General features: G+C 41.4%; 1 protein-coding gene across 6 annotated transcripts in view; it reads left to right on the plus strand.

The window, feature by feature from the left end:
- Positions 1–16320, plus strand: part of PALM2AKAP2 (PALM2 and AKAP2 fusion) — a 313634-nt gene that overhangs the window by 177605 nt on the left and 119709 nt on the right. For all 6 annotated transcript variants that reach the window (XM_069476663.1, XM_069476664.1, XM_069476660.1 and 3 more), the window contains one exon: positions 7233–7318. In XM_069476663.1, coding sequence (XP_069332764.1) covers positions 7233–7318 — 86 coding nt within the window. The remainder of the gene's footprint in view (positions 1–7232; positions 7319–16320) is intronic.

A 16320-nucleotide genomic window follows, 5' to 3' on the forward strand; every position in this document is an offset into this window, starting at 1 on the left:
GTTCTAGGATCACCCTCCGAAGTTCCTTCCCCCTAACCTGGCTGCCCAGAACGAACACTTCTTCCTTCTTTAACAGACACTTGGATGAGACTGTGTATCAGGCCCAGCCCCGCCCACGGGTGCTTACGAGACAGTGGACTAAGGCCCCCGGAGGCACCATTGACCAGCAAACGCTGTCAGACACACTTCAGGGCTCTCCCTGCGCAGGCCCTAATGAGTGTCCCACCAAGTGGGGCTAAGGATCAGAACCGAGAGTCCCCAGTGCAGGGTGCAGGGGGAGATGTCACTACGGGGCTGAGCTGAGACACCACCAGGGAGGAGCTGGCATCGAAGGCAAGGCTGAGTCCCACAGCACCTGTGTATTTAACCTATATGGATTCAAGTGTATATTCTTAACTAAATTAATGAGGATAAAAGAGAAGAAAGATGGAAATGTAAAAAATATAAGTGCTTGTGCCTTCTGCAATCTGTGTGCACATCCTCTTGTGACAGACCCTACTGGTTGCTTACCTCATGGCCATCAACCTCTGTCCCCTTCTTTCTGGCTGGCCAAGATCCTTTTGTTCTTTTGTTCTCCCTTCAGGCCATGTGCTCAGAGAAAGCTGAGACTTAGCCCTCACCCAGGGGGCAAAACCTGATTAATGGACTCCAAGCCAATTTGGATAATTCTATTCCTTTTTCCACGATTGGTTTAGGAATAAGCTTCTGCTGCATTTTGACCGGTGAGACCTTGAGGGTCAGCTTCAGTGAATAGTGGGGGGTGACTTGGGGGAAGGCTTCTTAACTCTTAAAAAGTGAGGTGAAGGGAATCCTCTTTTTTCCTGCCTCTGAGCATTCTCATGATGCATAGAACTGCTGTGTCCATCTTGGGACACAGAGGAAAGCCAAGAGAATTGCAGAGAGGTCACACTGAGGACATGAGGCCATGGAGCCACTAAGTCAGCCACCTCTGGTGCCACACTATCTTGGGACTTCTTGTTACATGAGCCGGTCAACCCTGTCTTGTTGAATCCTCCATTAAATAGTCTTTTTACTGCCTGCAGGTAAAAGCATCCTAACTGATACACCCAGCATGAGGGCCACGAGGGACCCACAGTTGGTCTCAGCTCCTTGTATCTCTTACAATCTTACATCAACAAACCCTGAGAAATTCTAGAGTTTCAAGACATGCATTTTTTGTACAACATGATCCTCAGTGCAAGCCAACAGCATCATCTGGTATTTAACAGAAGAAACAGAACACTGTTCCAAGGCTGGAACAAAAAGTGACTCTACTGGGCTTATTAAAGTGTGGTACTATGTTGTACTTTAAGGGAGAATTAGGGAATGTTCCTTTTATCTTTAGAACCTAAACTCTTCATGAGATGCAACTAAACTGTGCCATAAGCATTGGGCACAATGGAAACAGAGAGTGACCAAAGAAGAGTAGAGAGTATGGGCCACTATAACCTGGTTGAGGAGACAAAACTTAAGTGGCAGGAGAGGATAGAACACAGCAGATTTATGCAAAGAATTGTCTATCATGGGACCTTGAGTTTGATGGGGAAGGCAAGTCTGGAGAGGGTCCTTCCTCCCGTAAGGCTGGGATAGGTTCTGCTGCTGTAATAAACAAACCCCAACCCCATACAAACAATAAAGGTTTAGTTCTCACTCATGCTACATGGCCCACGTCTCTGCTCTGCATTACCCTCACACTGGGGCTTAGGCTAACAGAATCACCACTGTCTGGAACATTGTCAGTCACTGTGGTAGAGGGGAAGGGCTCTGAGGGGGTCCTAAATCAGCAGTTATTAATAAATGCCCTAGCCCAGAAGAGATAGATGTCACTGCTGCCCACACCCATTGGCCAGAACTGGTCACGTGGCCTCACCAACTCTAAGGAGGCCAGGAAGTGAAATCCTGTCATGTGTCCACAGGAGGAAAGAACTGGCAGTATTTGGGTGAGCAACAGTAATGACCACCACAGTCACCCACTTTGTCCAAGCATCCATGTAGAATCTGTATGGGCAGACGAGCTAGAACAAAGTTCCACTCTCTGGCACATTAGGGTTCGTTTGGGTCCATCTAGGCTCGTCTTTCTTCCTTATTCTGCTTTCACCTAGTGGTGCCAGGTGGTTCCAGGGAGCCTGGGTATAGCCAGTGTCCTCCCGTGCAGTGCTGCCCTCTCCCTCTGGGCCTCTGACACTTTCCTTCTATTTTTATTTTATTTTTAGTACCAACCAGAGTGGGAGCTAAGGAAATCACCCAGTGGTTTTCTCTGGAATGCCAGCCATTGCCGCCCCCGCAGGCCTGTTTAGCTGCCTGCCCCCTTCATTGTTTAGTGCCACATTCTGTCTCCCTTTCTCCAAACAAGCAAAGCTACTTTGTCTACAAGCCCTCCTGGCTTCCTGCTACCAGCTCAAATCCCCCTCGCTGCAAACCCTCTTGTGTGTCTCTGCCTTCTCCAGCCAGAACCTGAGCTCAGCTCCTTCATTCTGGTTGCACCGCCTTGTTGACCCTCTCATGCACTATTCTCAACAGAAATCCACAGCAGAAATCCATGTAAGTCAATAGGGCACACCCTGCAAATGGAGACATAGGTGAACCAGAGCTTTAGGTTAATGGACTTATTCATCTGACTGTGCAGCTGGGTGAGAAGATGTGTAAAAAGCAATAAAAAAAATGTGGTGGTTAGTTTTATTTATTCCTGAGGGATCTTTATAAAACTGTCTCTGATGGAGTATTTATAAGGTTACCTCAGCTACAAGTAGACAGGTCTCAATTTCTTCTACTGCAGAAAAATGGCAAACTTCTTTTCTTCTGGGCAACAGATGTTATTTTTTTCCTCGAAGTTGGATCCTGTATTTTAACAATGGAATAAAAATTGCAGTAGTATTTCCAGGGAGTATAGGAATAACATAAATATAATTTCTCTTCTCAAATACATTATAAATAAGAATTTGAGCAAAAGGAGAAGAAGAATATAAGAGGAAAATGGTTGTTTGAAAGTACAGTGTGTAGAAATATATTTTCCTCCCAAGTTCTTAGGTCGAATTATTTATATAGGTTCTTCCCCTGAAATCAGAGGAAATTGTGTTTATATAACTAATGATAGAAATACCTCAGTCTGGAATGTCTGTCATTCACAAGTAAACATCTGAGCTATTTAAGTGTTTGTGATGTACCCATAAACCAAAGATCTTAACTGAGTGGAAATTCTTCTCAGGGACTTAACCACAAAAGCAGATATTGGAAATCATTGATGAAATTCTAGAGCTGAGGGGATGGCAAACCAGCATTCTAAGCTACCCTTCTACTCCCTGGTGATAGAACGCATTTTCACGTCGGTGGAATGGAAATCACCATTTTGGAAAAGGGAAGTCGCATTTCCAATGCATAAGCATCCTCCTACAAAGAAGTGTCAGTCGTCTTCCATCTCCAAGTCCTCAGGATGACAGGGTCTCCTGACCTTTGCTATTCAAATAAAAGTGGCCCGTAGCCCTGCCATGTGCAGTGTGCAGATTAAGTACCTTCTCCAACATTCTTGGCATCGTGTCCTCCTAAGGTTCTACATTTGCAGGAAGCTCCCAGGGCCACATGGCCACTCTCTTCTCTCTACCCCAAGGTCCACATGTGGGGCCTCGTTCTGTTCCCACTAGATAATACCAGCACAAGACAATGGTGTAGTACAGATCTCCACTGTAGGTACAAAAGTGAGGGAAGAATTACATTATGACACAGCACAATAAATAATTTAAAATTTATTTTTAAGCATGGCTATTCTCAAAAGTCCTTTTTATTACCCCTGGTAATTTCTTACTGCCAATTCTTGCTCCAGCTTCTTTCAATTTCTCTCTCTCTTCTGACTTCACCTCTTCCTTTCTGTCCTCCTTCTGTGCTGTGGGACCCACCTTCTCACACGCCGATAGTTCCTAAAGTGGCTTCGTTCTCCACAACACAGTTTTTTCCCTGGAAGGAATTTCCCCTCTAGTTTCACAACTTATCATCAGGATTAATAACGTCTTTAAACTAAAATGTTATGTCTGTTTTCTCTCACTCTCACCATGAAATCAGTTATCTATTTTGAAGTGTTTTCTTGATGGCAGGCTAAAATTTTGAGAGTATATATATTCTTACGTCCCACATATCTTTCTTATGGCCATATAGCCTTTAATATAGTATTGCTTACAAAAGGAATGATTGTAGCAGAGAAAAAAAATTCTTCCCAAAGTGGAATAATATATATAGATGAAAATCAGTACTTGTAAATGAAATGTTTATACAACAAAGAGAGTTATATTTGTATAGTTAATGATAAAAGTATTTAAGCCAGACATGGTAGTGTGTGTCTATAGTCCCAGCTACTCAGGAGGCTGAGGTGAGAGGTTTGCTTGAGCCCAGGAGTTTGAGGCCAGCCTGAACAACATAGCAAGACCTCCATCTCTTAAAAAAAAAAAAAAAAAAAAAGATTGAAATGCTTCATCCAACATGATTTTCATTAGCCAGGCGTGGTGGCACGTGCCTATAGTCCCAGCTACTTCAGAGGCTGAGGCAGGAGGATTGCTTGAGCCCAGGAGTTTGAAGTTTCTGTGAGCTAGGCTGATGCCAAGGCACTCTACTCAGGGCAACAGAGTGAGACACTGTCTCAAAAAAAAAAAAAAAAAAAAAAAGATTTTCATTTATATTTTAATTTTGGTTTTAGATTGTATCTATTAGCTATTGTTACAATAATGCTACTTGACAAACGATCCCAAAACTCATTAGCTTTTGTTGTCCTGCATATGCAGTTGGCTGGGGGTTGGCTGATCTAGACTTGGCTTGGCTTCAAGGTAAAGATTAGGTCCAGGTCTACTCCCTATGACTCGTACTCACTTGCAGGCTAACTGGGCACTTCCTTCTCATGCTGTAGCAAACATGCAAGAGGCAAGCCTCACCACACAGCCCATTGCAAACCTTTGCTTGCGCTATGCCCACTAACATCTTATTGGCTTAAGGTAGTATCAGTGGGACAGGGAAGAAAATATCTCCCACAGTGGGAGAGGAGGGGAATGAATGTTTGCTGATCAGTAATTCAAACTGTTACACAAACTAAATACCATACGATTGTCCATCATGGCCAGCATCTGTGTCTGTCTCTGCCAGCCAGACCCAACAGGCACCAACAGTGGCTTAAACCAGGAGGGGTTATGAGTCTCTTAAATGCAAGGCATGTCAGGGAAATAATCTATTCACGTAGGAACAGAGATTTTTCTTCCAGAAACATTCATTTAAGCAAAGCTGACACCTTCATTGCAGCAGTTTCTTGAGAAGAAAGTGTAGGTCAGGTCACCAAAGTTCTCTGACCCAATTTCCGCAACCGAGTCAGAAATGACAGCTATTTGTACTTTGCAATGAATTACAGTCTACGGGTCTTGAGTAAGCCATTGTGTATATATTCTACAAAATAAGGGTCTTAAGGATCCACAACATAAAATAAGGAAATGTAACCAATGCTAATATATTAGAATGTAAATAATTTCATATTAGTTTATTTAAAGTATCATGTAATTTCAAACAATTGTTAGTGATTCTTCACCTGGTTGTTCAGTTGATTCTTACTAGCAATGCTGGTATATGGCAATCTTACGCATCTCTGGTTTCTTTATGTAGCACAGAGGCTTGTAAAGTACCTCCCTTGGGACAAATCTGGCCCACTGCTTGTTTTCATAATTAAAGTTTTATTGGAACCCACCCATGCCCTTGTGTTTACATGTTGTCTGTGGCTACCTTCACTCTACAAGGGCAGATGGGGGAGTTGCGACAGAAACGGCATGACCACAAAGCCTAAAATATTTACTACGTGGCAAACAGAAAACATTTTGCCAATCCTGATTTAACATAATGCTAGACAGTTGGAATTTTGGAATCTGTGTTATTATGAAGGTCTGGGATGAATATTGTCTTTGAATTATCCTTAGAAAAAATTATTTGTTAAGGGAATCAGTTATATATACAAATATTATGCAGACAATTTTAACCTACTTAAGAAAACAATCTTTTTAATACTTTAGGTTATGAGCGCTCATTTCCAAACTGTTGTCATTGTACCAATTATAAAATGTGCACTTGCTTTATAAAGTAGACCCTGAGAAACTCTATTAAGTGTTACTTTACTGGCCTTTAAGGGGATGATTTTCCTTGTAATAAACCTGTGTTTTTAAAAATATACTTGATATTACTTCAAACTTTTCACTCATGCAGACAATTCCAATTCTATTCACACATATGATTGCATCTGAATTAGTATAGTTTTACTACATTGTGTTCATAGATACTTTAGAACACTGGTTCCTGATCTCTTCTTTGAGGTTAGAGAGAACAAAATCTTGTATGTTGCCAAACACACAGTCTGGCAGTTGAAGAAGAAAGGAACACTGACATTTCTAAAGACCTGGAGAGAGGGCATGTGCAGATTTTCACAGTGACAATAAACTCTCAGTTATTTCCAGTAGGTGTGTGGAATGGAGAACCGGGAATAACCCAGGGTCATTTCTAGCAGGTATTGAATTAGATGTGTGTATTTCTACATTCTGGGATTGACTTTAGGTCCCAAATGAAGCATGAGTATGAGGCCTGGAATGTGGAGGAGTTCATTCCAACCTCTTCCCTTGGGCTGGAAATAGAACTATCTATAAGACATGGGACTTAGACAATGGACTCCAAAGTTGGAGATTAGGTGAAAAAACAAAAGAGGTGCTGTGTGACCACACAAAGGCAGCTTTCCTGGTCCTGTAACTGCCAGGTAGGTGAGGGACTCTAGGTCATCACCCCTTGCTTTCCTTTACTAGTCACATGAGAATGGAATCTGAGAAATGACAGCTATGTAGCCAGGCATGGTGGCTCACACCTGTCATCCCAGCACTTTCAGAGGCTGAGGCAGGGAGATCGCTTGAGGCCAAGAGTTTGAGACCAGCTGGACAACATAGCCAGACTTCGAGAATTTGTCTCTACAAAAAATAAAAATAGAAAAATTAGCTGGGTGTGGTGGCACGTGCCTGTAGTCCCAGCTACTTAGGAGGCTGAGGCAGGAGGATTGCTTGAGCCCAGGATTCCGGGTCTACAGTGAACTGTGATCGCGCCACTGCACTCCAGCCTTGGTGACAGCGTGATACCCTACCTCTAAAAATATTTTTAGAAGAATAAAAAAATGTCAGCTGTGTGTCTATCTGTGTCCGCTGAATCACTTGGTTCAAATGGCACTTTTTTTCCCCTAGGAGTCGGGTGGGAGAGTACGCTGCTAAAGGGAGATGAGTCAGCCTCGAACGCCAGAGGAACCTCCAGCGCAGACATGACAGTCAAGGTAAGGGATCCTTCTCAGGCTGAGTCCCAAGGTGCATCTCTGGGGGCAGAATGAGCGTCGCCACTCCACCCTGCTGGGGTTCCCTCTCTATTTACTGAAGTCTTGGGGAGGCAACCAGACATGAGATTTTCTGAAATGTAGAATCTGGAATAGGAAACCACTCGAAAGCCAGAATCTAAGATGCGATTTCCAATGGGCCTGCTGTAGGGTCTTCAGTGAATATCTACACATAGGCTGTTTGCAAATGGTAACCCCCACAGAGAGAGTGAAGCCCATCCGAAAATTCTGAGCTGAGAAATTGGGCCCCACTGTGCATTGTGAGGAAAGGTCAGAGTGGCATAAAGTCACTTTGATTTTGACTCGAGATTTCCACTGATGTCAGCAGGAGGGCAGCGCATGGCCCACCCCAGCTGGAATGCTAATGTCCAAAGGTTTACAAAATGAGTCATCTGGGAATCAGCTTAATTATCGTTGTTCAAATTAGATGCATGGATTTGTAATCACTGCCTAGATTAAGGAATCTATAGCAAAGATTATCAGAGACTCAACCACTTTCCTTCTGTTTCTGGATTGGACACGAAGGAATGGCCCTCCTCTCTTGGAATTCTGCCTATGTGTTAGTTAACAAAGGCTGGAGGGCTTTCTAGCCTTTTTGCTTGAATGATTAGAATTTAAATATACGCCACTTCTAAATTTTTTCTTTGAAAAACAAAAAGTAATGTCCATTTTTATGGTGAGACATAACTGGAGAATTTCACTCTGGGATTTATTAGTAGAGGTTGTACAAATGGATATACAGGATGAATGTATTCAAGCTCTCTTTTGGAGTGTGAAGGCTGAACTTATGTCATCTTTGCTACAAATGTTAGAGAGAGCAAGCAGAGGTTACCCTTGTGAAATTAAATGAAAGATAAGTTAGTAGCCGGAGTGGTCAAAAAGTCCCCTAATCTAGATAATAGTTATCTCGTGCTGAAAGTTCATTTGCCTGTAATTATGTTTAGCAGAATTTGCAAGACAATAATATAAATTGCAATGATGTATTGGTGTTATGTTGGCTGTTACTGCAAAGACTGACAAGTTTGAGTCTAGGACCACACTAGGCAGAGGGGGATGGATGCCAATAGTAAAATCTGATGGATCTAGATTTGCTATCTTGGAATTTGTCATCATTTTGAGAATTATTAATAATTTTTTCAGATGTGTTACCAGTATAGTTGTAAGTGTGGTACAGACAGGCATTTAAATAATCAGAAAGACCTGAATTTGTTTCTATAAAAGCACGTGGCATATTGTGATAGAAGCAAGTCTTTTCCAAGTCCCGTTTGATAAGGTCACTGCTTGACCAGTCTACCTATCCTTGGTACCAAGATCTTGACTGAAGTAGTATTGGAGCCCCTGTAGTTTAGACATCATACTCAATCTTTCTCTTCTTTTTTAATGAATACCTGGGAATTTTTTATGCAAAAAGGATTTTTGGCCAGGTGTGGTGGCTCACGTCTGTAATCCTAGCACTCTGGAAGGCCGAGGCGGGAGGATTGCTTGAGGTCAGGAGTCTGAGACCAGCCTGAGCAAAAGCGAGACCCTGCCTCTACTAAAAATAGAAATATTAACCAGGTATCATGGTACGCGCCTTTAGTACCAGCTGCTCGGGAGGCTGAGGCAAGAGGATTGCTTAAACCCAGGAGTCTGAGATTGCAATGAACTAAGGTGATGCCACTGCACTCCCAGGGTGACAGAGTGAGACCCTGTCTCAAGCAAAACAAAACAAACAAACAAACAAACAAATAAAAAAATTAGCAGGAGTGTTGGTGTATGCCTATAGTCCTACCTACTTGAGAGGATGAGGCAGGAAGATCACTTAAGTCTAGGATTTTGAGACCAGCTTGGGATATATAGCTTATATCTCAAAAAAAAAAAAAAAAAAAAAAAAAAATGAAAAGAAAAGAAAGTGCTTTCTTCTCTCTGTATATAAGTGCTACTATTCATTAATTAACCACAGACTCCTTTTCCTATATTTATCTACAGCTATTCTTGTTTCTAATAGCTACTTCACATATCCTTGCAATATCAGCTATTCCTGTCTTTCACCCTGGGGAAAAAAAATTCTGTTAAAACATTAATTGCAATAAAACCTGATGCATTGACACTTCCTAGGGAGAATATCAGCATAAATCATTATAAGCAGCATAAATCTTCCATGTTGCTCTTATTGTGACAGACATATCTCAGGGCTTAGAAATTTTCTTCCAGAAAATATTGCAAAATTTTTCGCAATATCATAATTATCTGAATGTAGTTTTGTCTACTGCATGTAGCATTTCAATACCATGTCATATTTTGAAATGACAAAGTCATGCTTCTAAAAATATACATGACTCAGATGAGTGAATTCATTCATAAACAAACTTCTATCATTCTAAGGAACATTGAACTAAGAGCATTTACATTAAAAATACCCTCTGAATGCATTGATGTAGGTAGGAGCATTGTAAGGGCCTGCTAGACAATGTTAAATTACTCAGCGTAATGGGTTGAGTTGTGAAACACCACTTACCTCCAAAAAAGATGTTTATGGTCAGGCGCAGTGGCTCACGCCTGTAATCTTAACACTCTGAGAGGCTGAGGTGGGAGGATCGCTTGGAGTCAGGAGTTTGAGACCAGCCTGGGCAAAAGCAAGACCCTGTCTCTATTAAAAATAGAAAAATTGGCCGGGCGCGGTGGCTCACGCCTGTAATCCTAGCTCTCTGGGAGGCCGAGGTGGGCGGATCGTTTGAGCTCAGGAGTTCGAGACCAGCCTGAGCAAGAGCGAGACCCCATCTCTACTAAAAATAGAAAGAAATTATATGGACAGATAAAAATATATATAGAAAAAATTAGCCGGGCATGGTGGTGCATGCCTGTAGTCCCAGCTACTCGGGAGGCTGAGACAGGAGGATCGCTTGAGCTCAGGAGTTTGAGGTTGCTGTGAGCTAGGCTGACGCCACGGCACTCACTCTAGCCTGGGCAACAGAGTGAGACTCTGTCTCAAAAAAAAAAAAAAAAAAAAGAAAAATTAGCCAGGGAACTAAAAACAGAAACACAGAATTAGCCAGGCATGGTGGCACATGCCTGTAGTCCCAGCTACTCGGGAGGCTCAGACAGGAGCATCCTTTGAGCCCAGGAATTTGATGTTGCTGTGAGCTAGGCTGATGCCATGGCACTCTAGCCCAGGCAACAGAGTGAGACACTGTCTCAAAAAAAAAAAAAAAAAGAAAGAAAGAAAGAAATAAAAGGAAAGATATGTCTAAGTCCTAACCCCTGCTACCTGCGAAATGTGGCCTTATTTGCAAGAAAGATCTTTGCAGATGTAATTAAGAATCTCGAGATGAGATCATTCTGGATTCACCAGGTGGGCCTTAAATTCCATGATATGTGTCCTTATAAGAGACAGAAGAGAAGGAAATCCATAGCTGCAGAGAAGGCCATGCACAGAGACAGAGGCACAGACTGCAGTTGTGTAGCTCCAAGCCAAAAATCACCTGGGGCTACCAGTAGCTGAAAGAGGCAAGGAAGGGGTCTTCTCTAGAGCTTTCAGAGGGGACTTGATTGGGGACTTTTGGCCTCCAGAATCGTGAGAACATAAATTTCTGTTGTTTTAAGCCACCAAGTTTGTAGCAATTTGTTATGGCAGCCCTGGGAAACTAGTACACTCAGATTCTGCCAAGACTTGCACCTACTCTTCTTGAGTGCTAATGCCATAGAGGGTGACAAACCAATATTGTGCAGATCCATCATAATTTTCTTATTTTCCTATGGTCACCCTTTACAAGTTGTTTTTACCTGTTCTTGTTTTAGAAGAACCACTTTTTTTCCAGCCTGTGTCATCACCATTCACTAGAAGAAAAAGATGGTCACATTTTAGCATAGCTTCTATATTATATCTTACTTCGTTTTGCCACTTGTCTAGGCATTTAATTAAAAAAAAAAAAAAAAAGAAATGGATCAGCATTCAAGTTTCCTAAAACTTGCTTGACCATGAAAATCACCTGCGACACTGTAAAAAACAACAAAAACACAGCCTCTCAGGCTGATTTTTTTCAAAATTCAGATTCAGAAGATCTGGATTTGAGAATTAGCATTTTTAATAAGTGCTCCAGACTTTTGTGATCAGTTTTGGGAAGGGTTATCTTAGCACATCACTAGTGCAGTTTGGGGGTGGTCACGTGAGCCCTCCCCCTGCTCTTGGTTCTCCAGTTGTCCAGCTGATCCAAGATAGGATGTGGGGACTTCCCTGTTCACCCCTCCTTGATCACTTCCATTTGAACACTGAATAGGGCTCAGACTTCTCCTCCTGGCTTTCCAGACTTCCTCCCTCTAACTCCAAGTTCACTGCTAGTCTTGTCTTCCACTGTGTTTCTCTCTGTACCATTCCTTTTTTCATACAACTTTTTCAAGGTATATAATTTATATATCATAAAGTTCACCCATGTAAGTGTATGATTCAGTAATCTTTAGTATGTTTACCAATCATCCCAACAATCCAGTTTTAGAACATTTTCATCACTGCATTAAGGTCCCTCAAGCTCCCTTGCAGTTAATCCCCATTCCACCCCCAACCCCAAACAACCACTCATCTCCTTGCTGTCCCTATGACTTACCTGTTTTCATATAAATGGAGTCGTAAAATATATGGTCTTTTGTGTCTGGCTTAGCATGATTTTTTTGAGGTTTATCCATGTTGCAGCCTCTATCAGTATCCTTTTCATTCCTTTTAATGCTGAACAACATTTTGTCTAATGGATATGCCAGTGTTTGGGGTTTTATTGTTTTTTTGTTGTTGTTGTCATTTTTGTAGTGCATTCACAAGTTGATGGACTTCTGCGTTGTTTCCACTTTCTGGCAGTAATATTGCTATGAACAGTCTCACGCACGTCTTTGTGCGGACCTATGTTCTCATTTGTCTTGAGTATGTACCTAGGGGTGAAATTGGTGTGTTATATAGTAAATGTGTGCTTAATTTTCTGAAGAGTTGTCAGTCTCCTTTCCAAAGTGGTTGTACCATTTTACATCCCACCAGCAATGGATGAGGGTCCCAGTTTTTCTACATCCTAGCCAACATTTGCTATTGTCTGTCTTTGATTATAACCATCCTAATGGGTGTGAAGTAGTATCTCATTGTGGTTTTGATTTGTATTTCCCTGATGGCTAATGACGTTGAGTACCTTTTCATGTGCTTATTGGCCATTTGTATACAGTTAGTTTTCAATGGCTTGATTTCCTTTATTTGCCGTAGTTTGTTTAGTTATTAAATCAGAGCACGCTCTCACTGCAGGTGCTCGGTCAATGTTTCCTGAGTGAGGGACCCTCTTCTTGACTGTGGTGGGAGGAGGTACCCAACCCTCCCTTCTCCTGTGAGATCTCTGCCCTCCCAACTGCCACTGCTTTCCTCGGGGGGGTCTCTTCAATCTCTTCTATTTTTCTTTCTCTCTCTTTTCTATTTCCCCTTCATATCTAGCTTTTTAAAAAATTCTATCATTTTTATTAGCCTATCGATGTTATTTTTATACAGTGGTAAAATATACATAACATAAAATTTACCATCTTAACCACTTTTAAGTGTGCAGTTCTGTGGTATTATTAGGTACATTCATATTGTTCTACAACCGTCACCAACATCCATCCTTCTCCAGAACTTTTTCATCTTCTCCATCTGAAACCCTGTACCCATAAAACACTAGCTCCCTGTTTTCTCCTACTCTAGCTCCCAGCCACCACCTAAATGTTACATTTTATACATAACACTTGCTAGTGGTCTTCTCAAAGGGACACGTGTGTTAACAGTAGGAAGCCAGTAAGATGGCCAAACCTCAAACTAGTATTTTAATATCCTCTGGACAAGGCAAGCTAGAAATGCAATCGCTTTACATACATTTAGGAGTAGTGCCCCAAAATAAAATAGGAAGCTGCCACTTGCTAGATTTTTAAAGAAATTCCAGGTCATAGAACTTCCTGTCTTCTGGGGAGTGAACTGCCTGGAACCAGCAACTGGAAATGCCTTGGTTTTATTTTTGTTTGTTTGTTTGTTTTTGTTTTGTCTTGTCTTTATTCATCTGCTACATTGCTGCAAACCCCAAATTGCAGCTGCTTGATTCTATATTGTTGTCTTGAATTTCGTTTATCTGTGACCATACAAAACTACGTCAAATAATCCATATTCAAGAAGTACTTCTAGGATTGAAATTTTGTGATTTGGCTGTCATTTTAATCAAATCCACTAACTAAATCCCAAAAGCTATCTTTACCTTGCCCTCTGGTTCTTTGTACACTAAGACTGAAAACTTAAGTGTTTGCAAAAAGGGGCACGGAAAATTCTAGTATACCAGAATTTTCCTTAGATTGAAGCCTGGTATTCTTATTTACAGATAGACTATTTCTCACTTTACCATTGAGCAAGAAACAAGGTTGGTGCCCTTTAGGCAGTTTAAGAGATTCTGCCTGTAAAGCCGTTTGAAAAGGATACATTTTCTAATCAAGGACTTAGGAAAGCCACACAAAAAAAGGATGTTGCTTCTCTATATGTAAAACTTCTTGCTGAGAGAGAGATTATTCTCCTGGAAGGGCAGATGTTCTCCATTACAAAAGGGGGAAAGCATTTAGACTCTTCCGGTGGTGAATAGAGGCCACAGGTTAAACTTTCTTTGGCCTTTGCTTTTAAAAAGCCATTCTGCTGAGGACCTTTTGTTGCCAGTGGTGTCAAGCAGGTTGCCCTTTGTATTTGGTGATGACGACATCGAGAAGGATTGTTTTGTGCAGGAGCTCTGGACAAAAAGACACATTTGGACCAGAAATCCTGGTATGTACATTGTGTACATATATAAAGATTGCTCTAAATTTGCGTCCTTGCCAAAGGAAGTATTTTATTGCAGATTTTTTTTTTTTAAATCCTTGAAACTATTTAGGGCAGTGGAACTCAGAGGGGGCTGGCACTGGTGGGTTGGAAGGATGCCAGGACTGTATAGGTCAATTTTCACAATATCCCCTCTTTGAAAATCAATGTCTTGAGTTTTTTTTTTAAATACGCATTTTAAGGAAAGCGGACATGAAGGACTCTGTTGTAAACTGTAATATACTGTATTAGTATTGGTTATTTATTATTCCTATGTGCTACTCCTTATTTGTCAAATAAAATGAGTGTCAAATAAATGAAGTCAACCATTGACAGCTCCCAATTATCTATATATAGATAAGGAATATTCTTGGCAAATGAAAGATCTCAGATACCCTCTTCCTTGCCATTTCATTTCTTCAACCGTGTTCTCCTGCCAACAGTAACAAATAAGTCACATTAATTGAACATTTGCTATGAGCTGAGTACTGTGCCAGACCCTTCCATGCACAATCTCATGTACCCCTCACGACGACTCTGCTGAGGAGGAGCTGTTATTCGTCCCATTTTACAGAGGTGGTGACTGTGGCACAATAACGTTAAGTAACTCGCCCAAGATCTCAAAGTGAGTGCGTGATGGAGCCGGGCTTTGAATCCAGGTAGAGAGACAACTTGTAGCCTCTCTATTTGGGTATTAATGAATGCAAATTTTATTTTTTTTATTAGCTAAAGCAGGGGAGCTTCAAGGATGGGGCAGGAGTCGCTTAGCCAAATAAAATACTGGACATCTAGTTAAATACGAATTAAATAGCATGGGATATACTTGGACTAAAAAAGTGTTTGTTTACCTAAAACTCAAATTTTACTGAGTGTCCTGTATTTCTATTTGTCAAGTCCAGCAGCAGCCCTAGGCAGGAGGGACATTGCAAAGAGATGACGGAACCTCTTAATGCATTTTGATTATTGTGGTTTGGGATTATTTGTGGGTTTGGATTTTTTTTTTTTTATTTTTATGTTTTTACCCTGGCTTTTTTCATTTCAGGGATGACAATGTAATGTATCATATTAATCTTTAAACCAGACAGTTGTGTAGTTTAAGTCCCCGCAATATGCCGATGACCTATCAATGGATGTCTCGTGATACCCTATTCCCCTAGGAATCAAGCCTTCTGAACCTGACTCATGTCAAGATTTGTACCCCATTGGTTTCTCTACCAAGTGAAACTGTGGGGAACTCTGCCCCCTGTTTGTTTTTTCTCTTGAACTAAAAAACCTCTTTACCTCAATCTAGCTATGTTATTACTTTTCTGAAGCCTGTTTCTGGGACCTTCATCTTAGCTGGGCTATCAGTGTTAGCCTGATTTCATTTTCTGCATGCAGATAGCTTTATCATCCCAATTTTTAAAATGCTGATGAAATATTCTTGTGCTTTTACCAACTCTATTACTTGGTAAAATCCCCTATCTCTGAATTGCTATCTCTTAAAATAGATGACACTGGCCTGGATTTTCCCAACAAAATTTCTGACACATTCACAAATATTTCCTGAGTACATCAGTGTATTTCCTTCTGGGCACATTTTGAGCATTCCAGCAATGGGAATGACTAAGGGTGCTCAAGCTCTAGAAATTGTCTCCTGTTGCTGTTCAGTATGTCAGAACCCAGTTGCAGATAAGCCTGTTTTCTTAAGAATGATCTGCCCCAATCCAAATAGTTTTGAAACAGGGCTCATTTGCAGATACCAAAGTCTATGGCTTCTGAAGGAACTAAGCCACCCAAATCAAACGCAGAATCCATTGACAGAACTAGGGGTCGTTAGTGCTAGGAAGGTCGCCAATCCAGTTCTCACTTAGGCAGGGAACCAGTTTGTCTCCCCAGTTAATGTGTGAATAAATTATCATTCACGTCCCTGAGGGTTTGGAATGATCCCAAGTTATCTCTCTGAAATCCTGGGTAGAATCATGTGGCCTTTTACAATAGGCCTTGTCTGTCTGTAGCAAGTCAGGTATCAGAAAAGTCTCACAAATTGTCGGGGTAGTTCTCAGGAACAGCTGCTGGATTCGTAGTGTAGAGGCCAAGGTAAAAGTTCCTTTGCTCTTTGAAGGTTCACTAAAAATCAAGCAACAAAAGGCAGATT

This window comes from Eulemur rufifrons, chromosome 7, assembly GCF_041146395.1.
Source record: "Eulemur rufifrons isolate Redbay chromosome 7, OSU_ERuf_1, whole genome shotgun sequence".
Lineage (NCBI taxonomy): Eukaryota > Metazoa > Chordata > Mammalia > Primates > Lemuridae > Eulemur > Eulemur rufifrons.